A 22,996-nucleotide genomic window follows, 5' to 3' on the forward strand; every position below is an offset into this window, starting at 1 on the left:
AAATTAATTAAACCAATCCATCCCAAAGATTATGTCAAATTTTGTTATATCCAATATGGTGAAATCCATATCTACTTTCCATGTCCCTATTTCGACTCTTCCTTGTTAAAGTCCCTCATCGGCACTTTGACTACCTTGAACAAACTCTATAGTCCTTGATTCACCCAACCACTGCACCGTTAGTTCAGCTTGCCAGACTATGTTTGCAACCACAAAATTATCCAAAGCACCTATGTTAATAATGATTTTAACAAAGCTACCTTCGAACTTCCCTCAAAAGGCTAGTAGATGTTGCAAATGACTCTCTACCAAAGTTGCTCATGTAATGAGTAATTTTGAGCTAGGGACCAAATCACATACCTCAATTTGGATTTCACCTAACTTAATAGCCATATTGGCTCTGTCTTTTTTCGGGTAGGGACATTCCCTTAAAAAGTGTCATACTTCACTATAGTTGAAACATTCATTATTTCCCACACTACTAGCAGACTTGACCTTTTTATCCGTGGGTTTGTCCTTTTTCGCTTGACTCCCCCACGTACTTGCTCATTAGCCATCGGATCTCCCTTTCTGGAACCCTGAGGACTCATTCTTAGAGAAACTCTTCTTGAATTTCCCTTTGCCATATATCCCCTTGGTTTGACTCCTTTGCTAAATATGGACTCTAACCCCGTTGTGTTCCCCTTTCACAAGTTAGCATTGAAATCCACTTTAATAGTTGCATCCAATACTTTTTTATAGTTAGTTGGGTTCTAATGTATCACCTCGCCTCGAGCCCAAGACTGTAAGCTTGATATAAAGGCATACAATGCATCTATATTGCCTATATCTGTGATAAGGATCCTTTTCATCATGAATGGATTCATATACTCTTGAATGGTTTCTATCTACTTCAGCCTACTTAACTAATTTTTTAAGTGCAGAATAGCATTCGGGAATATATATTTCATGGATCCTTGCCTTCATTATTTCCCAAGTGGCCATTGGTCCTTCATTAGCCTCTATTGTTCTCCACCAAGACTTAACATCATCTGCCAAGTATGGTTTTGCATATGGGACTTTCTTCAAACTTAGTAATAGCAACACTCAAAATCCTTCATATAGTAAAATTAATCCTCCACCACTTTATAGTTATTTACTCCCTTGAAAACCGATGGGGGCTTTAGTTTGTATTTGAGAACTACTTGAGAGATTAATTCCATTTCAGTTTGTTTGACCTTGTTTGGTTCTACCTCAATCCCCGCCAAAAGGTCCACGCCTTCTGCACTTGTAGCATCTAAAGTCTTTTGCCTTTTCCTCTGTTTCTTGTTAAGCTTTAGCTTGTGTACGAGGGTCTCCAGTAGGGCATTAATCTATACCAATTGTCCTTTTAGAATGTCCAATTGAAACTTAGATGACTAAACCTTACCACTAGACTTTTGTTCGGAAGTTTCCTCACTAGAGTTCTCCTCGTGCAAAGATTCCTTAACTATAGCTTCTTGTTCTACTAAAGGATCCAGCTCTAAAGGAGGTTCTATCTCTACTTTAGTTCTTTTATGCCTTACCTTAGCCATCTTTAAGTAATCTGTCTCTATCCTTCACTAAAATTGAAGAAAAAGCTTAAATACCAAATTGTAAATTACAAATTTTTCGTTTTCAATTTATCAGCTTACCTCATCTATTCAACCACCACTACCTTAGCTTTAGTTAAGTTCCCTTGCCAAAGTTCACACTTATTATACCAACTAAACCTCACTATCCTTATTATATTTTTGGAACCCCTTGCAACTGGCCTCCCCCCTGTGGGATGATTGCTTTGGACTTTTGCTCCATGACCTATATTAGTATTTGGACTCGGTCTGAGAATTGATCTCAGACTCGATCTCAAACTCAACCTTGAACTCAGTCTCAGACTCGATCTTGGACTTGATCTTGGACCTGACCTGGGACTCAATCTTAAACTTGATCTCGGACTCAGTCTCAATCTCAGACTTGATCTTAGACTCGGTCTCAATCTCAGACTTGATTTTGGATCTCAGACTTGGTCTTAAACTTGGTCTCGGACTCAATCTCGAACTTGGTCTCGGAATCAGTCTCGGACTCGATCTCAGACACGGTCTCGAACTCAATCTTAGAATCCGTCTTGGACTCAATCTCGGACTCAATCTCAAACTCAATCTCGGAGTCAGTCTCAAACTCAATCTTGAACTCATTCCCATCTGATGAACATTTTATCATTCCGGTCATGGTTTTAAGGATTCTTTAGCCTACAACACCTCAAGGAGTTGGTTTTTTAACATTAGTGTTTTTTTCTAATCTGTAATGTTTTCTTCTCTTGGCATATTAATCATTTATAACTCTTATAATTTTCATTCTTAGTCCAGTGTTGAGTTGAGTGTTTTTTGTGCTTCTTATACTAATTTGGATATTGAATATATGCATGAAATTGAGAATCTTGCTTTTTCTTTATTAGTAAAGTCTATGATTAATTTTAATATTGAGTATTTCCTTGTTCTTAAGGTTGAGTCACTTTAACTAGAGTTTTAGGCAAAGTGCATGTCCTCACTTGTGAGTGCTATTGAGAATCTTTATTTTATTGTTGCTATTGAGGAGTTTATGTGCTCTCTTGAGAATATGAATGTTTTTATTATTTTCCTATTTCAAGTGTTGAGAAGGTTGAGTAGTGTGAACTTTTTTGCTTATATTATGGTAGTTGAAGTATTTTATGATAGCAAGTCCCTTGTTCTCCAAGCTTTTAACACATGTCTTTCCTTTTTCCCTATTTCTATATTACTAATTATTGAAAAATTTTCTTCTTAATGCTTCTTTATCTATTTTTTCTTACTCCCATAATGGTTCTTCCTCAATTTTCTCACTTTTTCGTTTTTGTCTTGATGTTTCAAACTTTTTTTTCTTCAAAGAAGGGGGTAGAGGGGATGGACAAGAGTTCAACCCCAATGATGAAGTGAGGATGAACAGATACAATAGCAAACCAAGAATAAATAATATAGATTGTGAAGTAAAGATAAGCATAGTGTGTCCAAAAAAAACATTTAGCCTCAACATAGTGTGACTGAGTGAAGTGAAGCTAAATATAAATGGTAGAGTGAGAACAAACATAATAAATTTGAATGGAGAAAATTCTTTAGAATTTTTTTGCCTTCAAAAAGGGGTTAAGGAGGATATGGAGGACGAACAAAGTGAGTCTGACCTCCCATATATAGTGCTAGATGAAAGCAAAGGTTGTGAATCCAAGTTAACACAAGTCTTGGATGTTGACTGGAGGGAAGACTCAAAGATAAATTTGGATTATGGTTATGAGTTTAAGTTTATAATGGTCTCAAAAGATTATCTATGGGTAGATTTAAAGGTGGGATATTGCAATAGTGCTTTATGGACTATAGTAACTCTTGAAGTTCCTTGCTTTCGTTCAAAATTATAGCTTTAAGGTTGATATATATATTCATATTAAATTTATTATTGGGTCTACAAAACCATTTTAAAGACTTGACTTAGAAGTCTTTTTAACTTTTATAGTAAATAATAAATATTATTACTCATGTAAATACTTATTTTAATTAGTACTTAGCTCCCACAATTAAAACTTATTTATTTTTATAAAATTCTAATCAGATACAGTAACATATTAATAAATCTTCTCTTTCATAGTTTTTTATTCACACTGATGAGCTTGGGATCCAATCCCACTACTTCGGCCTTTCATTTACAACCATTAAACAAGGTCAAAATTTACAACAAAACTATAATTTTAAAACATTATAAAGACTTGACCAAAGATGACAGATGTTTCCCAGGAAGACAATGGACAGCACCGCCGCGGATTCAAGGCTGGAGATTTACAGTGAGCTAGGAATGAAGCGCGATGAGTGCCTCACTCGACTTCGTGGGTCACACGTTCGTGGTTATGGACACGCACGAGGACAAGATCCTGTTCGTCCGCGACCGCATTCGCGAACGCTTCCACAGTTATGTCATCTTTTGTAACACCGCTGATTCTGTGGCGCTCGTCTCCAGCGCCCTCCTCTCTCCAGCGAATGACATGAAATACAATCCTTTCGACACCTTTCTCACCAGTGACGAGTACAAGTTTCGTCGGAGACCGCGAGCGCTGGTTACAAACAGCGATCTCAGGTAGACAAAATTGAATTCTTGCGACTCTTACGTTTGTCTCCCTCAGGGACGAGCGGCTGTTTGATGATCTCAGAGGGAATCTGGTGGTAAACTATGACATCCCAGACGATCTAGCGACGTATTACTACCGTGCTGCAAGAGTTCATAACCACTGTTCCTCCAAAGCAGTTGTTAATCTTGTGTTCAAGGAGGAACTGCAAAAGCTGATGCGTTACGAGGAGCTGCTGCGGCTGGAGATCTTACCTAGCCGTCTTATCAAGCTTCACATCTACTGGGAGTACGTATTTTTACAGTCCTCTTTCTTCTCTTTGTTCTTGACAGGTTTTTGTAGTGATCCACCCTTGGAAAAAGGCTCACTTACACAGCTTCAAGTCGCGGCTGGACGAGTGAGCATGGATGAGTATCGCAGGTTTGACGAAACAAGAGGGTAAGAATGTAAAATCTTTTCGAGTGTAGAAATTCACCCTGTGGGTCTCAGGGAAGAAAGACGTAGGGAGAAGGCTCAGCGGATGGAGGGAAGGTAAGCATTAATACTTTTCGTGTCTCTGACTATGTTTTTCTATCTCAGGGTCTCCTTGAAGGTGCCATGGTTTCACATCGAGGATCTAATCGAGGCACGAATCGAGCCCCCAAAGCGAGGAAGCAAGAAAAGAAAGACAGTGGACGCTACTATCGAGCCCCCAAAGCGTCCTCGTTTGTTGCAGAGATTCTTGGCATGGTTTGGATTGTAAAAGAAGAGCGGGCTGTAGATAAAGTGATCTTTTCCCGTGATCGATGAAAGTTCTTATCTCTCTTATAGCTCGAGCTAAGCTCCTTAGTTTATTCATTGCTAGTGCTCCTTCAATCCTAGTAGGATGATGACGATTGAAAGAGCTACTATTTCCTGAAGTCAAGAGGAACTGTGTCCTGGGTGAAGTAGTCTCTCCGAACACTTTCAGCTGTACAAAAGCGCACCTAGAGTTTGACAGTGGCATTAACTTCTCGATCCACAAATAATTACTTGAGGCTTACCAAGCTTGCGTAGGATTTGAGCAAAGGCTTGACGAGCATCCAGACCGGTTGGAAAACAAATGGCGCGTCAACAAACAACACTTCCGCTAGCCGCCTCGGATAGTAGCTGTAAAAGACGTCGATCTTCTCGCACGAACGAACCAACAAGAATGGATGAAAAAAGAGATAAAGCACAGCGCCTCTACGCTTACCAAGAACTTGAGAAAGGTAAGATCCGCGTTTGCTGCGTTGAATCCTCGCAAGTCAAATATCCCAAGGATTTGATCGCCACCGGGAGGAAGATTTTGCAGAGCCATTTCGACGAGATGCACGCACAGCTTCTGACTGGCTAGAGCCTCTTCTTCCTACAACAAGTTGAGGTTGGAACCACTGGATCAAGTAAACTCACCCGAGGGAAGTGTTTTGCAGCAACTACAACCAGCACTGGCCTTCCCTTGACGTCTGGACTTGAGTTTAGATACGCTTTTCCAGAAGACGCGATCTTCCTGATGGAGTCGTCGGTAATGCTGTTTACTCCAAAATCTTCACGCCATTTCTGCACAGCTCTGCAGTTAGATCAAAAAAAGAAAAGAAAGAAAGAGATACGATGTAATTGGCTAGCTTTGTCCCAGCCTTGGGCACGTCGAACTTTCGATCCTGAAGGAACCAGAGGAGCAGCTCGTCATCGTCACGGCCATTCTTTCCAACAGGGAGGTAGGAGTGGCTCGTTGCAAGATGGTGCTTTAGCTGGTTGACGAGCTGCAAGACGGGAAAAACAAGATCAAAGAATCCCGAAACACGAACTTACTCGCTCCTGACCTGGAGAGTTTGGGCTGCTATAATTCATGGAGGCAGCCACTCTCAGCGAAGTTCCAGTCTGCAAGCAACGCACCACGTTAAACAACGCGCACAGAAAGGAGACCAAAGGCTTTGTACCTCGAGTCGTCGTCCAGGAAAGGAGCAGCGCCAACTAATCTGCGGCACAGCAAACGCCATGAGCCCTAGAGACATTGCTAGACCGAAAAGGGAAACAGGAAAATCAGAAAGTGAGAAAGATTTTTCGTTGCTCCAATATCAATAAACATCGGAAGAAGAACTTTTGTGAGTGTGGGGACGCTTGTTTGCGTCCAAATCTGTGTCGTCAATGCTCCTCTTGCACTTTTGGTCCGAGAGGTTGCTGGTGTTCACTGGACCATCCAGACAGCCAACAAGTCTCATTACGAAGTGAGCAAGCTCTCAAAAACAAGCGGTCTTACTTGCGGGCTCCGCAGAGACACGCTCCACTTGAGAACTGTATGGCGCGATGTGGTGCGTCACGGAAATCACAGAACCGAGGAGGTCTTCAATCAGTTCATACCTACGAAGCAAACAACGATCGTCATTCAGAACAAACATGAAACGAGCAAACATGAAAACTTACAGTCGGCAGCAGAGTCTATCGGTGAGCGCGGTGACACTGAGAACCTTAAACCTTACTCCGCTTATGTCTTGTTCCAGCACCTCTTCGGGCATCTCAATAAGCATCGACAGCCTCTCAACCTGTTCTTCAAACTGCTGCTGCTGGTCTTCGAACAGCACCTGGTTCATTGCGTTCTGCTCCGGGGAGATGTCGTCCTTGAAGAGATCGTTGCCGAACATAAAGAATGCGAACGGATACGAGCACGAGACGGCACGCCGGGCCTTGTAAAGCATCTGGAGCCCAGACTTGAGCCATGTGTAGTCCTTGACAATCAAGTCGCGTTGTTCCAACCTTTCAATCTTCTCCTGTACAAGTTGTTCTTGCTTCTCTTCGAACTTGAGAGAATCCATATGCGCTCTCCACAGTTTGTAATAATGAAGGTATCTCGACAGCGTGCGTTTTGCATCGGCTGCTCTTGTCTCGGCTTCCTCTTTGTAGCGACCACAACTATGCCCCACAATGTGCTCGTAGCTATGAGCAGCGCCGGTGGCAGCACCACATTTCCAGCTACACGAACAAGGAGAAAAGTTAGTTTCCATCTCCTGAAGGTGAAGAAACAATAAACACAACTTACCAGAAATGCTGGCCGCAGCGGCAAGTCATGAGGTTGCAACCTTCGTTCTTCTCGACTGGCTTAGTGCATTTCGGGCATGATTTAGTGTGACTGGTGATCCAGTGATTCGTCTCGGAGTCGTCTTTACACTTGCGCTCCCACAGCTCCCACAAGCTGCATGACAGCGGCGAGTGCGGCAGCTTCAAGCAGTTGAAGCAAAACTGGTGCGAGCAAAGGCACTCGATCTCCCAGTACGGCCCCCCCTCCACCTTGATGGCATTTCCGCAGTGTGGAACGCTCGGGCACCACTTGACTGCTGCATTGTCTTCGATGTAGGACTCGAGCAAGCACCTCTCATACCGGGCCAAAGCCTCGCTGTTCCTGGATGCTAAGACGGCACGAACCTTTTCCTCGTCACAAATCGTTGCACACTTGAAAGCCATGCACTTCAACTTCCGGCTCTCGCCCTCCATGATCTTGACGGTAAAGTTCTCGAGCCAGCCTGCCCTTCCGAGTTAGATCGAAGGAAAAGCAAAGAAAGAGAAAAGATAGCAAAGGAAGAACACTTACAATCGTTGCAAAAGGCATGGCCGCAATCCATTTGAGTGGCATCGGCCTGTGGAACATCGTCGAAACAAATGCCGCAAGTGACAGTGCTTGGCAGCGGCTGCAAGGCGGGCTGGTTTTCAGCCAAAGCTGGCAAACCAACCCTGCGAAAGACCGCATCTCTCCCAGCCTCAGCCATGTAGCTAAACAAAACCTCGACGTTCCATCGGTAGTGGATGAGAAGAGCCCTGGCGTGCTGGATTTTCACACCAAACATGTCCATCACTCTTTGCAGATCTTGTTGCTGCCACGGCAAAGATGCGATGAGGAGGCGCGCTGCAAAGAATGGATCCCTTACCTGAGCAAGCGCTAGCGATTCGGCGGTGATCACCTGCGTAACACGCAATCCCGTGAATGAGGACAATCTTTTGGAGGCGCTTACCCTATGCGACGATCCGCGCAGCTCAGCGGGATCGTCATCGCCGCACTCGAGCTCGCTCTCCGCGTAGATCCCCGAATTGTCTTCGTCCTCGTCGCTCATCATGTTAGGCTACTACTAAAGAACCCTAAATTTTGCCCCCCTTAAAAACCGTCCAGCGTGGCAGCGGCAATGGGTCTATTAATCGCGCCCAATGCATTGAAGAACTGCCTTTCGCCCTCCAAATCTCTTGATGACCCGAAGAAGCTCCACTCTCAGATCGCGATCCAGCACAGGGCATCCCCAATCCAGATGTTCTTGCGGTGCGGGGGAGTATTGACGAGGGCATCGATGATTTCCGCGTACGCGCGAGATGGGCTGCTGGAAGAGGCCAGGATTTTGCTCGATGCGATGCCGGAGCATAGCTTTCAGTTCTGGACGAATGCTCCTTCCATATGCCCGTGTAGGGTATACCAAAGAAGCGAAAAACCATCTTCGATTGTATGAGAGAGAGGAACATCCATTCGTGGAATGTGATTCTAAGCGCATTTGAAAGATCTGAGATGGTCCGGGAAGCCAGTTCTTGTTTCCAGAAAATTCCGGAGAGAAATCCGGTGTCCTGGGCTGTCATGCTTGCACTATTTGCCCTTCTTGGGCATTTACATGAACTTTTACGAGATACATGGTGGTCTGGTTATTGCTTTTTTATGCGCATACTCAAAACATGGTTTCGTTGCAGAAATCACAGAAGTGTTTTAATCTATGCCGTAATGGCACTTGGCTTCCTGGAACAACTTTTGTTAGTAGATGCCCATAAAGGGCATCTTGAGAACGGGAAGAACATCTTCGCTTCGATGGAGAAGCACGATGTAGTATCGTGGACTGCACTGGCTTTCAAAAACATTGTCTCATGAAATGGCATGCTTTCTGCATTTGCCGAAGCCGGGCATATACGAGAGGCAGAAGAGAAACAACACTCATTTCGTTTGCAAGTTTGTTCAATCCCACTGTTGCTTCTGCTTGAGTTTGTCTTGAATTGTATATCCATTAAAGAGAGGATCCAAACTCCCGGCTGATGCAAGCTCCATTAGCAAATCTAAAAGACTCAAGATACGAGTTGAAAACTCTCTCAAACCTTCCACCACAAGTATCTCCTGCTCGCCCCTATTGCCTCTTCTTCCCCAGCTTCTTCAGATCGACCAATCGTACCAATCCTCTCCAGCGCCATAATCAAGCTCCCAAGAAACCAAGCGCCAAGGTGGAAAATCGAATCCTCCCATCTCGAGCAAAACCAACATTGCCATAATCCTGCCAAAAAAGAGAGAGAATCAACGGTAGCTAAAAACAATTGCAGCCACAGCATTTTCCGACTACTAAATTTTGCCCCCTCCAGCGTGGCAATGTAGGTGTATGAATCGAGCCCAATGCATCAAAGAGCTCACAGGCTTCTCCCCCAAATCTCTCCATGATGCGAAGAAGCTCCACTCCCAAATCGCGATCCAGCACAGGAGCGACGCCTACATCTCCAATTTGCTCATCCAGATGTTCCTGCGATGCGGGAGTATCGACGAGGCGAGAAGAGTGTTTGCAAGTTCCACGGCGAGGGACGAGTTCTCTTGGGTATCGATGATCTCCGCGTACGCGCGAGATGGGCTGCTGGAGGAGGCCAGGAGTTTTCTCGATGCGATGCCGGAGCACAGCCTCCAGTCCTGGACGATCATGCTGCTTGCATATGCCCGGGAAGGGCATACTGAAGAAACGAAAACCATCTTCGACTGCATGAGAGAAAGGAACATCCATTCGTGGACTGTGATGCTAAGCGCATTTGGAAGAGCTGAGCTGGTCCGGGAAGCCAGTTCTTGTTTCCAGAAAATGCCGGAGAGAAATCTGGTGTCCTGGACTGTCATGCTTGCGCTATTTGCCCGTGTTGGGCGTTTTCAAGAACTTCGACTCTTGTTCAATGAAATGCCGGAACGAGACATGGTGGTTTGGTCCGTTTTCTTGTCCGCGTACGCTAAACACGGTATCCTTTCAGAAACCACAAAAGTGTTCTATTCCATGCCGGAATGGAACTTGGCTTGCTGGACCAACTTGCTCTTGGTAAATGCCCATAAAGGGCATCTTGAGGACGCGAAGAACATCTTTGACTCGATGGAGGAGCACGATGTGGTGTCGTGGACTGCACTTCTTACTGCCTATTCTCGTCACGGAGATGTTTTCTACGCTTGCAAAGTTTTTAATCTGATGGCTTTCAAGAACATTGTCTCATGGAATGCCATGCTCGCAGCATTTGCCGTGTCAGGGCATATACAAGAGGCGGAAGAAACTTTCAAAAAGATGCCGGAACGAGATTTGGTGTCGTGGATCACGCTGCTCGTCGCGTACTCCATCCGCGGAAGAGTTGACGAGGCTAGGAAAACTTTCAATAGCATGCCCAGATTGAATCTTGTAGCCTGGAATGCAATGCTCACGGCCTATGCTCACGGTGGATTCCTTGGCAAAGCGAGGGAGCTTTACAGATCCATGCCGGAGAAGAATCCGGTGTCGCACAGCGCAATGTTGGCCGCGGAAGCGCAGCTCGGAGATTTAAGACAAGCTCAAAACTTGTTTGATGCGATGAGAGATCGGACTCTCGCTTCGTGGACGTGCATGCTAACCGGATTTGCAAGGGAGGGGCATCTCGAAGAAGCCCAGCAAATGTATGAGCTGATGGGACAGAGCAAAGATCTCATCGCCCAAAACGCGATGCTCTCCGCCTTTGCTCGCAACAAGGCGATCGGAAGCGCCGAGAGATTCTTCTGGGAAGGAATGGAGGAGCACGACTCGGTGTCTTGGACGATCATGGTCTCCGGCTACGCTCTCGCCGGTCGTCTCGATGTAGCGAAGAAGATGTTCGATGGGATGATCGATCGAGACATGGTATCCAGGGACGCAATGCTTGCGGGATTTGCTCACGGCAGTCGCTCCAAGGAAACCATCGAGCTCTTCCACCGCGGGAGCTTAATGGATTCTCCAGACGACGTTGCTTTGGTCCTGGTTTTGCTTGCTTGCGGCCACTCCGGGGACGTGTTCTTGGCAAGGCAGTACTTTCGTAGCCTGGAAGTCGACTATAGTGTCAAGCCACTCAAGCAGCATTTTTCCTGCGTGATCGATCTCCTTGGTCGAGCCGGCTACCTGGAATTCGCAGAGAATCTCATAGATTCTATGCCGTTCTTGCCTGAAGCATCGGACTGGACTAGCCTTCTCGGGTCGTGCCGATCGTATAGAGATCCCGAGCGAGGAGCACGAGTTATGCAAAAGCTTGTAGCTTGCAATGCCAGTCTCGGTTCTCCATATCAGCTGCTATCGTCCGCTCTTACGTGAATAGTTTGGAGAGCATCAAAATCATACCTGTGTGATAATGTACTGTTTATTCCCGAGTCCAATAAAAAATCGCAATTTCATATCTTCAACAGCGGCTTGCCAGCATAGCCTTCCTTCCAAGTTTCCTGGATCTGAATGGCGGTAGCATAAGGCTTCCCTCCCTACAAACATTCGCAAAGGTAGATTACAAGCGTTACAAAGAACTAACAAAAAGAAGTACCGGGGACTGGAAAATAGCGGTTGTTATACGACAGTTGAGCTCTCCATCTGGAAAAGAATCGGTGCTTAGACACAAGCAAAGAAACTGAAAAAAAAAAAAACCAACCATAATGCTGCCACTTATCGAACTTTGCAAGCCAAGTGTCCTTTCCAATGTTCGTCACCCGGATTCGATCAACCCAGATCCAAAACCGCTTGTCCTTATGAAGGCCGTGGAGGGGACGAAGCATCTCGATTGCATTCGCAAGCTGGATATCAACTCCCCAAGCGCCAATTAAAGTAGAATCTGGAGCCTGAATCAAGGAGCACTCAACTTAAGAGGATTTCAGAGAAGAAAAAAAAGAACGAGTTTTTCTTACCACTGGAGCCTTGAGAATCTCAAAGACGTGGTCACTGCACTCCACCTCGCCCTTGAGCCACTTTTCACACAGAAGCTGGTGCAGAACAATCTCGCGAGCAATCGCCTGATGACCGTCTTTGTGACCCGCGACAAAATCGCCATCCATCTCCAAGTCTCGCGGCGAGACGCACGGATCGATGCCAAAGTGCTGCAATCCTTGGATGATACCCGACGCACACGTCTCAGTGGCTCGGAAAATCTTTTGATTGTCACGAGCGTTTTCATTGTACCAATTTATCAGCTCCTCCATAGCATTCCCTACCTGTGAAAGATGCAGCAGCTATCAGTAAGTCACAAGGGACAAAAAGGAAAGAAAAGAAAAAGCCAACCATTGAGCCATATACTCCAGGAACAGCAAAAAGCTCAGCGTCGTTTCCGGAATCGCCACAAACCATAGTTTGCAGTGGAGATTTTCCTTCGGCCTCGAACTTCTTTAGCAGATAGGACAATGCATGGCCTTTGCTTGCTCCAATGGGAAGAACATCCAAATCCTGGCCGCCACTGTGGATGAGTTTCACCTCCAACTGCATATGAACAGCGAGAGTGACAATGTAAAATAAGAAAAGGAGCACATACCCCACGAGCTTTCAATCGATCATCGAGGACTTTCATAATCTCTGGTGCTTGACTCCTGTCCACTGAAAAACTCACTTTATGTGGTCTTTGCTCTGTAGCACTCTACAAGTTACAGAATAAAAACGAGAACTCGCAAGTTTTTCTCAATGAAAACGAACCTGGAAGGTGAGCTGGGGCATCTCAGAAGCTACTTCCATAACGATCGATCGGTCCCAGCCTTTGTCGAGCTCGTGCTCCCAGCCACTATCGGGAATCATGGAATCGCCATACATTATCTCCGTTCCGACCGAGAGAATTGTAATGCCCGGAGTGAGCAATGGCTTCTCTCGTCTCAACTCTTTGTAAAGGGTCGGAGACCTCCCAGTCGAGAAAACCAGCAAGGAATCGTGACTGAACTCGGCAGCCCACAATGCGTTGAAGCGGAGAAGGGACTTGTTCTCCGGGTCGTGATGATCCACCTGTGCAAAATCAAAACTTTTTGAGACCAAATGAAAGGTCGATCGATTTGCGTACCATGGTGTGGTCTAGATCGGAAACTATCATCAGCCGCGGCGAGCTCGATAGATTCATTGTGCCTTTCCCAAGTGTTCCTCCCGAGTAACCTAAGTAAAAAAAAAAAAGACAAGAATATTCATGAAAAAGGGAGGACAAAAATGATATTTTTACCAAGCCATTTTGTCGCGTGTTCGTGATAGCCACTTGTCAAGTTGTCGCTTGAACCAGATTTTCGCTAGAGTTCTCTTGCTTTGTCGACGTCGTCTTCTACATTTCCATCCGAGTCTTCGTGTTCTGGATCGCGTTCTACCTCCGAGACCTCCTCTTCGCAGTCAGAAGCACTGTCTCGACGGTCAGAAGCAACGAGTTCCGTGTCCGAGTTCCCGTCGACTTCCTCGGCCTGGTCCGAGTCCGAGAGCTCCACCCGGTCCAATCCATCGGTTATTTGGATGGCTGCTTCGCCGCCTTCTATCTCTAAAGCCTTTGTGAACTCCCCTGCTAGAGACTTCGTGCAGTAGTCCTTTTGTGCCAGGCCCGTCATAAACTTAACCAGCAGTTTCTTGGCCTTCACGCAGCTCCTTCGCTTTGACTTTTGGATCTCCTCACTCTCTTTCTGTTGTTTAGACTGCCTCGAAAGATTCACTTTCATTTTAAACTCGCGTAGCAACCTCCGCAATTCCTGCCAAGTACATACGTTCATTTGTCCAGATTTTAATCGTGAATGAAGAACTTACCTCCCTGTCATACCCGTATGGCAGCGTATAGATTAGCCTTGTAACACTCAATTCGTTGTCCATGAGTCCATTCACCCATGTTTCAGAGGTGGTCTTCACGTATTTATCCCTCTGAAGAAAGTGGAATAAAGAAAAGTAAGATAAACGAAGAAAACCTAGCCGCAGTCGCATACATGAGAAGATTGATCTGCGAAGAATTGTTGGAGGGAAACCGTTTTTCCAAGCCTCACACAATATATCACATACTCGAGCACGTCCAGCCGACAGTGACGAACCATTCCCTCTGTGTGTTTTCCAGTTAGAAGGAAACGAGAAGAAAAAAAGGCATCGAGACACCGACCGATAAAACTGTATTGCCGCCTCTTCGCTTCCTTCACACCAGTGATCTCCATTTTCTACGAGAAAGACAAAACCAAAATCACTGTCTCGATCGATCGTATAAAAACGAAAATTTCTTTCTCGGACACTTGTTTACCTGGACAATCAGTGTGGCTTCCAAGACCTCTGGTGGTAGCGAAGCCCATCTGAAGAACAAAGAAAGAAAGAACTGCGAGTAAGGAAACTTTCGCGAAGAACCAAAAAAAAAAAGAAGAACTAGAAAGAAAGAAGAACTGCGAGTGACGACCCAGGAAAAAAGAAGTAGATGACTTACTGGATCACATTTTTAATCTGGCCGGGTGCCAAAGTCGCCATGAGCCTGACGAGCGAGAGACCCTTGTCACTGCGTCGCTTGAGAGCGTTCCTGGTAAGCTTGTCGCCCTCTAGCGCTGGACTGGGATCCTCCTGACCTTGGAGCACGCTCTTGATCGCTGGGGTGAGAGGAATCGGTGTGATCGGCTTCTTTGTCTTTGGACGACGCACCTTCAATCCCCTCGCAAACACCAGCATTGCGGCATTCTCGTCGCATCCAGGCAGCAGCAGCGATGGCGGTGACGATGCGCACTTGCGATGGATCGATCGGCAACGCGATCGAAGTAAAAACATATCTTTCTGCCCTAAAACTCTAGGGTTTTTGAAAATTCCTTTAGAACCCTTATATAAAAGCTCCAGCACAAAGTGGACTTTCACTCGTCTATTTAGTGGTAATCATACGAAAAAAACGTTGCTTTCTTTTAAATCTTCGTCTGATGGATGCGAGCTTGGAATGTGGTGTATAGCTTTCTAAAGCACAGGTTCGTTCCTTGATCGCCACCGAGTCCAGTGGCTGTGACAGCTTGAGAATGGTGTCGAAAACCTGCAGCGTTCCAAAGTGCTTGGGCACGCCGTGCCTGAACAGAAACTTGCGCTTGGCCTCGGGCTCCAGCGGGAAATGCTTGGCGTACATGACAACGGCGGTGGAGAGAGCATGCCCCCATGCATACGAGGGCGTAGCCACCACAGCATGCCTCAGCTGCTGGAGCGCCTTCCACAGCTTCTCATCCTGCGCCACAGCTCCTTCCGGCAATGGCTCGTAATCCTCGGGACGCATATGGACTAGCTTCTCGTATGCAGTTGGGCCTTCTTTCCTACAAAAAGCAATGCAATGCAAGACATTGATCTTCTAAGAGAAGACACAACATACGTACCACATATGGCTTAGTGTGTTGTTTCGCAACACAGTCTCTACTACAGACGGCCCGCGCTCCACCAGGAAACCACCATTGAGAGCCTGAACACGACATTAATAGCTGTTTCTATAGCTGCAGTGGAGAGAAGTATAAAAGCCTACCTCTTCTTCGGCCGATGCAGCTCCTCGGGTACACAGCTCACCGTCTAGAAACGAGCAGGAAGCAAGTTATAGTCAGCGAGAAGCGGGCGGATCTAACTTACACGTCAAGCTGTAGTCGTAGTAGATCGGGAGGTCGTAGCGGCCGAGCCAGAGACGCGCGTGAGCGCTGGCATTGACAATCGTGTAGTAGTGCGGGAGTGTTGAGTGTGGCGGCCGGTGCAACAGCAGTGAGCGTAGGAGCTGGTTGGACCGGATCCCCCGCAGCAGCAGCCTAGCCTCGCTCACACGTAATGGAGAAGTTGCAACTTCAACGCATGGGTATGCTGCTGGTGGCACTCTGGGCAAGGCGTTCCTGTCACCTTCGAGTTTTGAGTAGTACTCTTCTACCGTGTCTCGTAGCTCTGTGTGAGTCCGCAAGTTCCATCCCAGGTTCTTCACTGGCAAGTAGAAAAAGTAGTCACTCTCCGTCAACTTGCAAACAAGGTCCAGGATGTTGGGAACATCATCAAGTCCGACGGCTAGAGTCACTGCTGATCCCTTCCCTGTTACTAAGTTACAAATAAATACGTTAGCACAGCACTCGGGTCAAAACTTACGTACCGCCACCATGCAGCGGGCTGCCTCCTCCTTCCTGCCATCCTGGAAAAACAAGAATCATATAAGAAGAAAGAAATCAAAACCATGGTTACCAAAGTAGAGGGGCTCCAGGGGGGGTCGCACAGGCTCGAGGGGGCGGTCCTCCATGACAAGTTCTCCTGGTCGATGAGGATCAGCAGCATCCACGCCGATGCGCACGCCTTTGCTGCCACAAAAGCGCTCCCAAAACATCTGCAGCGGCTTCCCAACCTCGTCATCTCCATCGCAAACACCAAAGCCGTGCCCCAGCAGCTCCCCCGCAAACTCCACCACAAGATCACACGCAACCTGAGAAGCCGGCGGAAGGGATCTTCGGAACCCTTCACGCTCCTCGGGCCCGAGGCTTCCCAGGTAGAGGATTGAAACGAAGGAGAAGAGCGTGTGGTCGTTGGCAGGCGGATAGAAGACGTATCCCACCTCTGCGATGTATTCACAGAGCGCTCGCGCCTCCAGCACGACGTCGGCGGCGGCTGGCTCAGTATCAAGCCTTGCAGCGAGGATCTGCGCGAGCTTCAACAAACTGCTCGACTCCATACTAATATTAACCCTAAAGGGAAGATGGGATAGGAGGCTATAGTTTATAGTGAGAGAGCAAAGAGAATACACTCTCTCCTCCACACATCATTGAGGAGATAGACATGGGAAATCTACATCTTAGCTTGCCCGAGGTTCTTCTAACTCTCAAAGACTTACCCTTGCGAGGATCCATGAATTTCATCGTCGAGGTTCTCGAGCAAGAAGAACAAGGCTGCAAGATCACCGACGTGTACCCGGTTTCTTAGGACAAGACTGTCAACTATAAAATTTCTCTAGAACCCTAAAAATGTAGGGGATTTCCATGCCTGGAACAAGGATCACGCTCACCAGGAACAGCCGGCAGACGGTAAGATCGGCAGTAGTTCTCGATCTGGATGCCAGCAATCCAGAAGAATCGATCAGATCGATCCTCGCGGCCGCCGAGAAGAAGCTCCGCATCAAGAAACCCCAGCGCCTCTTCCTCGCTGCCGATGGCACAGAGATCGGGCCAGCGACGCTGTCCAGAGTCGCAAACGACGCGGTTGTGCTCGTATCGGCAGGGGAGGGATTCGTCGGTGGAGGAAATCTTTCCTCCAAGGATGGTGATCAAGCTCCAGCGGCCGCAGTCTCAGTGGTCCACTCCTCGGAGAGATTTCTCGAGGATTTCGTGGAGCGGCTAGCAATCAATCAGCTAGAACAGGTCGCGAGGCTTCCGGGAGTGGTCATGCCCGACTTGCATCCATCGGATCACTATCCCATTGGGGCGGCCATCGAGTCGGAGGAATGCATCTATCCAGTGCTCATCGGTGGCGACGTTGGCTGTGGCATGGCCTTGTTCCAGACCACTCTCTCCAGCTCCACTCGTCCAAAGAGAATTTGCGACAAGCTCCAGGGGATCGAGGGACGCTGGAAGGATGGAAGCGTCTCCGAGTGGCTAGCCAAGAACGGTATCTCCGGGAGCTCCAGCACTCCTTTCGACGAGAGCCTGGGAACTATAGGTGGTGGCAATCACTTTGCCGAGATCCAGCAAGTGGAACGAGTTGAGGATCCGGAGAGCTTCTCGGCGCTGGGATTGCACGAAGACAAGCTTGTACTGCTCGTTCACAGCGGCTCCCGGGGACTTGGAAAGCACATCGCTCACTCGCAGCCCGTCCAGCTCCGCGAGAACACGGCAGAGTTTGATGCGTACATGCAGCAGCACAACTACGCTTGCAACTGGGCTCGAACCAACAGGGACTTGATCGCTCACCGGATCATGGCGTGCTTGAGCAGCGATCCCGACGCTAGCGCGAGCAAGGTGCTGGATATCTGGCACAACAACGTGACCAACAAGGAGATAGATTCGAGATCGGTGTGGCTGCACAGGAAAGGGGCTGCGCCGAGTGATCAAGGGGCAGTGGTCATTCCGGGGTCGAGGGGATCGTTCTCCTACTTGGTGATGCCGGTTGGCGACCAGCGAGAGAACTCTTTCTCGCTCGCTCACGGTGCCGGGCGGAGCTTGACGAGGGGAGTGGCGCTGTCCAGGATGAAGAACAAGGCCTCGACCGTGAACGCTGCTGCCGCGGCGCTCCAGGAGACGCGATTGGGAGGCCGGGTGATTTGCGAGGATGTGAACTTGCTCTTCGAGGAGGCCCCGGAAGCGTACAAGGATGTGGATGTTGTTGTGGGAGAGCTCGTTGGCTGCGGGATCATCAAAGTCGTGGCTGTTTACCGTCCGGTGGTAACTTACAAGAAGAGAAGCGAGTAGAACAAAGCTCATTGAAACTTCTGTGGCTTCTCGATCTCTAGCACGGTCGATGATCTTGGTGATTTCTCTACGTTCTTTCACCGGTTCTATCCTTTGGAGGTAAATCTTACAGGAACATGATCCGGCCCTGACGAAAGGATAAAAACACAAGATCACGGAGTATCCACGATGAGAAGAAAGTAGAAAAGTAAATGTAAGAAAACCCAGTCACAGTCACATGCATGAGAAGATTGATCTGTGAAGAACTGTTCGTTTTTCCAAGCCTCACATAATATATCACACGTCCAGTCGACAATGACGAACCATTCCCTCTGTGTGTTTTCAAGTTAGAAAAAAACGAGAGAGAAAAAGCCATAGAAACCAACCGATCAAATTGTATTGCGCTCCACTTTCTACACGAAAGATAGAAGCCAAGTGAACGATCACATGGAAACGAAAATCTCTTTCTCGTTTACCTGGACAATCAGTGTGGCTTCCAAGACTTCTGGTGGTGAAGCCCATGTAGAAAGAAAGAAAACTGCGAGTGAGGAAACATTTGCGAAGAACCAAGAAAAAAGAACTAAAAAGAAAGAACTGCGAGTGAGGAAACTTTCGCGAAGAACCAATAAAACAAGAACTGCGAGTGAGGACATGAGGGTCTATCCAGGAATATCCCATACGTCATGAAGGCTGTTGACAATGCTGTAGAGGACTGCACGAAATGTTGTTTGAGATCTGCTCAATATTGGCCCATAGCTATTAAGATTCAAGCACTTATATGTAAGAGAACTATTTACCTCGTTCAACTCTTTCTCTTCAATGCTCCCGATTTATGGCAGAGTTTCCTGGTACTTTCAATGCCTCGTGTTTCTCCTCATCACTTAGGATTGGAGATGGAGTTTCCTATCAAGAACTCTTAAGACTATGAGCAATTTAAAAGAAAAACTTACCTTAAGTAGCTTTTAGTGCCTCGAGCTTGTCTTTGTCCTCACCGGTCAGGAATTGTGGCAGAGTTTCCTGATGAAAACTCTAAGTCTCTAGGAGCACAAAAAACAAAAAAAAAAAATTCTTGCCTTCAGTGCCTTGTCTTTCTTCTCAGAAGGATTGAAGGTGGAATTTCCTATAGAGAACTCTAAGACTAAGAGCACAAAAAAGAAAAAAACTTACCTCGTGCCTAGTTGTTTTGAGTGCTTTTTCCTCACCCGTCCTTATGGCAAAGTTTCCTGATGAGAACTCTAAGTCTTTAAAAACACACACAAAAAAAGGAACTTACCTTCAGTGCCTCGTCTTTCTCCTCAACACTTGGGATTGGAGGTGGAATTTTCTATAGAGAACTATAAGACTAAGAGCAGAAAAAGAAAACTTACCTCGTGCGGAGTCCAATCCCAAGCATTGAGGAGAAAAAGGAGGCACTGAAAGCAGCTGGGCACGAGGTATTTTGTTTCTTTTTCTGTGCTTGACTTTCAACAGGAAACTCTGCCATAATGCCCAACTGGTGAGGAGAAACACTGGATCCTATCGAGAACTCTAAGACCTAAGAGCACAAAAGAAAAACTTATTGCTAGCTTGTTAACCTTGTTGACAATTCCTTTCTGTGCCTCCTCACTTAGAGCTGCCAAGAAGATCATTAATTTCCGTTGTGTAAATAGTTAGGTGTTAATTGTAATACATCGTGTGATTCTGGACTGTGGTATTGTTGCTGGAAACAAGAATGGTAAATGTTTGCAAACTATTCCGAGAATAATCCATGGCCTGTTTAAGGCCAGAACGCCTTAAACCCTAGGTTGGCCTACCTTGCGGTTTGTTAAATAATAGTATTAATTCTGTGTTGTAAGCTATTCGAGAAGTTAGGTTATCTTGGCGCAATGCAGGAGTTCTGGGATGCAAAGGCAGTTGTGGAAGCAGTTTTGAAGATGGGTGATTGCGGTTTGTCTCGTAGAGAGAAGCTCAGCTGGGATAGCGCAAGGGTTAAGGTCCTGGATTTGTTTGACAACGAGACAGCTGGTACCATCATTGACGCATTACTCCAGCTTACAGAGTCGACCCGATTGGACTATTTCCTCCCTGCCGATGCTGCGACCAAATCTGCTCTACTGTCACTCGGTACGTCAATTTGTGTTGATCCGGCATTACTTAGCGCTTGTTCTGCAGTTAGCAGGAAAAGGCGCAGAGTAGATCCATTTGGGGAGGTGAAGGCTCAAGCTTCTGCGCTGGCATTGTCTTTGGAAATGTCTTATCAAGAGATGACAGAAGAAAAGCTCGGGAGCATCGATACCCGGATAGATCTGCTGGCGCCGGACATTCTTACAGAAGACGCGACCTCATTTTCATACATGGGACGGAAGACTACGGTGGACATACTGAAGTTTTTCCAAGCTGTGAAGAAGGGTCCGAGCGTGTACAGCACGAACCCGAATCTTGCCATTCGGTTCATAACTGGGACCCCTGGGGCTGGAAAAACGTACAGCGTTGCAGCCGCAGCTGGTTACTTATATGTCAGCGAACGAAGAAAAGCTACCGGCGCTGCTGCTGTTGCGTATATCAACGCCCGAGTGTTCATGGAAGATCCATCTTACAATTTATGGCGTGCGCTCATTCTAGCCTATGCTCGTGATGAAGCGGCTCTCAACGCGCTGAAATGTGTCGACTACGAAAGGCCGGACTGTCTGCTCCAATTTCTCAAAGAGCGAAAGAAGCTGCAAAAGGTTTACCTTTTATTCGACGATGGCAACTCGCTACATGACAAAGATATATTCTCCGGCCAGATCAGATTTGCTGCTCGATCTTTTGTCGAGTCTCTTGCTCAGGTGTGCGTCGTCGTCTTCTGTGCATCCATAGAAAGCAAGCTGCGCAAAGAGCTTATAAAGGACGCTGCTCCGCCTCAACTTATCGTTTGCGGAGGGTATACGGTAAGTCCCTGTTTCGGAAAACTGGTTATTCACCGAGCTGTTTTGTTAGAGAAAAGAACTAGTTGCCTGCATTGGCATGTACCTCGAAACTACGGACCAGCGTTTGATTGATGAAGAAATTGCTTATATTCTCCAAAGAACTGGTTCTGTGCCGCGACTGATTTATCATCACTATTTCGGCGAGGACGGTGAACTGGATAGTGCTATCAGTCGGTTCAAGGATGAGATTGCGGACTTCATCCTGAACCGGAGCAGCTGGGAGGTTAGTGAACTTGCCAGAGCACTACGGGGGGAGCAGGTTGCTCGCTTGACGGTTGCGATGGATACCCGTGCCTTCTACAGGGGTCGAGATGGAAGAGGGAAGTGTTTAACTGGTGAACTTCGTTCGTATGCATTTGGCTTAATTTCGGAGAAGGTGAAGGCGGAAAGTTTGGAGGAAGGGAAGGTTGAGGTTCGGAGGTGGCTCGGAATGATCATGAAGGACAACAACCTGGTGCGCATTGGCTGGAATGTGGAGGAGGCTACCATCTTGACGCTCAAGCTGCTGACCCCTTGTATAAGAGTGGACAACAATGACCTGAGCGAGAAAATTTTGATCAAGCCTGCAGGAGTGCGGACAGTCAAGGGGAAGTTTGGGATAGATGAGCTGAAAGATGTGGGCCTGTCACCTACACTTTTCCTTCCGAACTTCAACCACATCGGAGCCGATGTTTTCTACTCCGATGAGGAGTGGTTAATCGTCTTCCAGATTACAGTTGCCAACAATCCCGAGAAGCATCATAAGAGAACTCTAGAGGTTGCGGACGAGTTGTTTACAGTGACACAAAGAAGGACGATGCTAGTTTGGGTGGTGTACACTCCTACAGAGACAGATACTTGGGTGGTTAAGGATTCGGAACACCCTCATGTTACTCAAGTCTTCATGTCTTTCGGTCAGCTGTCCAGCCATCTCAAGGATATCGATTCCGCACTTCGGGTGCTCAAGAGCAATCTCTACTCAAAGAAGCCGGCCGAGGACGTCTGTCCAGAGTACAAGTGTGCTGAAACCTGCAGGGATGATAAGTGGATAAGCTGTACTTTCTGTAACGTCTGGTTTCACTGGCTCTGCACCACTGCTACTGAGGAAACTTGGGAGTTGTGGTTGTGTGATAACTGCCGTGCTCCTGGTAAGTATCAAACATGTCTCTTGCTTATTTACACGCCTTCTGACGCCTCATTGTGCAGATGATGATCCCGATGTGGAATTGCCTCCACCAGTTCCGGATGCTGGTCGAAGGCGTGGAATCTCCTTCTAGTCGTAGCTTCTTCCTGCTGTCCAAATGAGTTTAAATGTGCAAATCGGGGTTTGATTTGGCTACATCAAACGCTACGTCATTTCTTTAAATAATATCACCAGTAAAATAACAAAGGTGTCTTATAAGTTATGGTCGCATTCTCTTCCTTGGTATGAAGAACTGCGGTATGAATTCACATCTAATAGAGCAGGGGGTGGCCTGACAAATGAATTGCTGGCCGGCACTGTAGTGCCAAGTGATTCAAAATATGGTCATTTTTTGGATCGGTGCAAAAGCATGGTTGAATTTTATAGCTATTGGCAGAAATGGAGGCATCGACGTT

The 22,996-nt window shown here is 46.9% G+C and overlaps 7 protein-coding genes across 8 annotated transcripts; 4 read left to right on the top strand and 3 right to left on the bottom strand.

The window, feature by feature from the left end:
• Positions 1 to 3,862: 3,862 nt before the first annotated feature.
• Positions 3,863 to 4,868, top strand: LOC9648795 (ATP-dependent RNA helicase FAL1). The gene is made up of 5 exons (XM_002984929.2): positions 3,863 to 4,131; positions 4,178 to 4,408; positions 4,463 to 4,558; positions 4,610 to 4,651; positions 4,700 to 4,868. The coding sequence occupies exons 1-5, from the start codon at positions 3,863 to 3,865 to the stop codon at positions 4,860 to 4,862; spliced, it is 801 nt and encodes a 266-aa protein (XP_002984975.1). The 3' UTR covers positions 4,863 to 4,868.
• Positions 4,869 to 4,902: 34 nt separating this feature from the next.
• Positions 4,903 to 6,158, bottom strand: LOC9648901 (phosphatidylinositol transfer protein CSR1). Its single transcript, XM_024659016.1, has 7 exons — positions 6,058 to 6,158; positions 5,930 to 5,998; positions 5,728 to 5,880; positions 5,531 to 5,677; positions 5,334 to 5,486; positions 5,143 to 5,265; positions 4,903 to 5,085 (listed from the first exon to the last, which is right to left on the bottom strand). The coding sequence occupies exons 1-7, from the start codon at positions 6,130 to 6,132 to the stop codon at positions 5,008 to 5,010; spliced, it is 798 nt and encodes a 265-aa protein (XP_024514784.1). The 5' UTR covers positions 6,133 to 6,158; the 3' UTR covers positions 4,903 to 5,007.
• On the bottom strand, positions 6,159 to 8,258 carry LOC9649067 (probable E3 ubiquitin-protein ligase ARI2). Its single transcript, XM_024659008.1, has 7 exons — positions 8,122 to 8,258; positions 8,038 to 8,070; positions 7,704 to 7,983; positions 7,155 to 7,635; positions 6,542 to 7,087; positions 6,378 to 6,478; positions 6,159 to 6,308 (listed from the first exon to the last, which is right to left on the bottom strand). Exons 1-7 carry the CDS (start codon positions 8,221 to 8,223, stop codon positions 6,196 to 6,198), a joined length of 1,656 nt encoding a protein of 551 aa, XP_024514776.1. The 5' UTR covers positions 8,224 to 8,258; the 3' UTR covers positions 6,159 to 6,195.
• Positions 8,259 to 9,909: 1,651 nt separating this feature from the next.
• Positions 9,910 to 11,460, top strand: LOC9649068 (pentatricopeptide repeat-containing protein At4g02750). Its single transcript, XM_024690110.1, has one exon. The coding sequence runs from the start codon at positions 9,910 to 9,912 to the stop codon at positions 11,458 to 11,460; it is 1,551 nt and encodes a 516-aa protein (XP_024545878.1).
• A 30-nt stretch (positions 11,461 to 11,490) lies between these two features.
• On the bottom strand, positions 11,491 to 14,871 carry LOC9648902 (probable sucrose-phosphatase 2). Of its 2 annotated transcripts, XM_024659009.1 has the most exons (9): positions 13,322 to 13,423; positions 13,169 to 13,257; positions 12,814 to 13,113; positions 12,656 to 12,757; positions 12,409 to 12,603; positions 12,039 to 12,341; positions 11,786 to 11,972; positions 11,681 to 11,727; positions 11,491 to 11,621 (listed from the first exon to the last, which is right to left on the bottom strand). In XM_024659009.1, exons 2-9 carry the CDS (start codon positions 13,223 to 13,225, stop codon positions 11,538 to 11,540), a joined length of 1,275 nt encoding a protein of 424 aa, XP_024514777.1. In that variant the 5' UTR covers positions 13,226 to 13,257; positions 13,322 to 13,423; the 3' UTR covers positions 11,491 to 11,537. The 2 variants fall into 2 exon arrangements, 1 of the variants encoding a protein (XP_024514777.1); XR_002990135.1 differs by lacking the exons at positions 11,491 to 11,621; positions 11,681 to 11,727; positions 11,786 to 11,972; ... (2 more) ...; positions 12,656 to 12,757; positions 12,814 to 13,113 and adding exons at positions 13,885 to 13,995; positions 14,058 to 14,167; positions 14,225 to 14,279; positions 14,360 to 14,408; positions 14,537 to 14,871 and having other exon boundaries at positions 13,179 to 13,257; positions 13,322 to 13,829.
• Positions 14,872 to 17,066: 2,195 nt separating this feature from the next.
• On the top strand, positions 17,067 to 18,491 carry LOC9649069 (RNA-splicing ligase RtcB). Its single transcript, XM_002984931.2, has one exon. The coding sequence runs from the start codon at positions 17,067 to 17,069 to the stop codon at positions 18,489 to 18,491; it is 1,425 nt and encodes a 474-aa protein (XP_002984977.2).
• Positions 18,492 to 20,359: 1,868 nt separating this feature from the next.
• LOC9648903 lies at positions 20,360 to 22,704 on the top strand. Its single transcript, XM_002984932.2, has 4 exons — positions 20,360 to 20,573; positions 20,622 to 21,379; positions 21,429 to 22,545; positions 22,604 to 22,704. The coding sequence occupies exons 1-4, from the start codon at positions 20,384 to 20,386 to the stop codon at positions 22,672 to 22,674; spliced, it is 2,136 nt and encodes a 711-aa protein (XP_002984978.2). The 5' UTR covers positions 20,360 to 20,383; the 3' UTR covers positions 22,675 to 22,704.
• Positions 22,705 to 22,996: the final 292 nt, after the last annotated feature.

This window comes from Selaginella moellendorffii, unplaced genomic scaffold, assembly GCF_000143415.4.
Source record: "Selaginella moellendorffii unplaced genomic scaffold, v1.0 SELMOscaffold_65, whole genome shotgun sequence".
Lineage (NCBI taxonomy): Eukaryota > Viridiplantae > Streptophyta > Lycopodiopsida > Selaginellales > Selaginellaceae > Selaginella > Selaginella moellendorffii.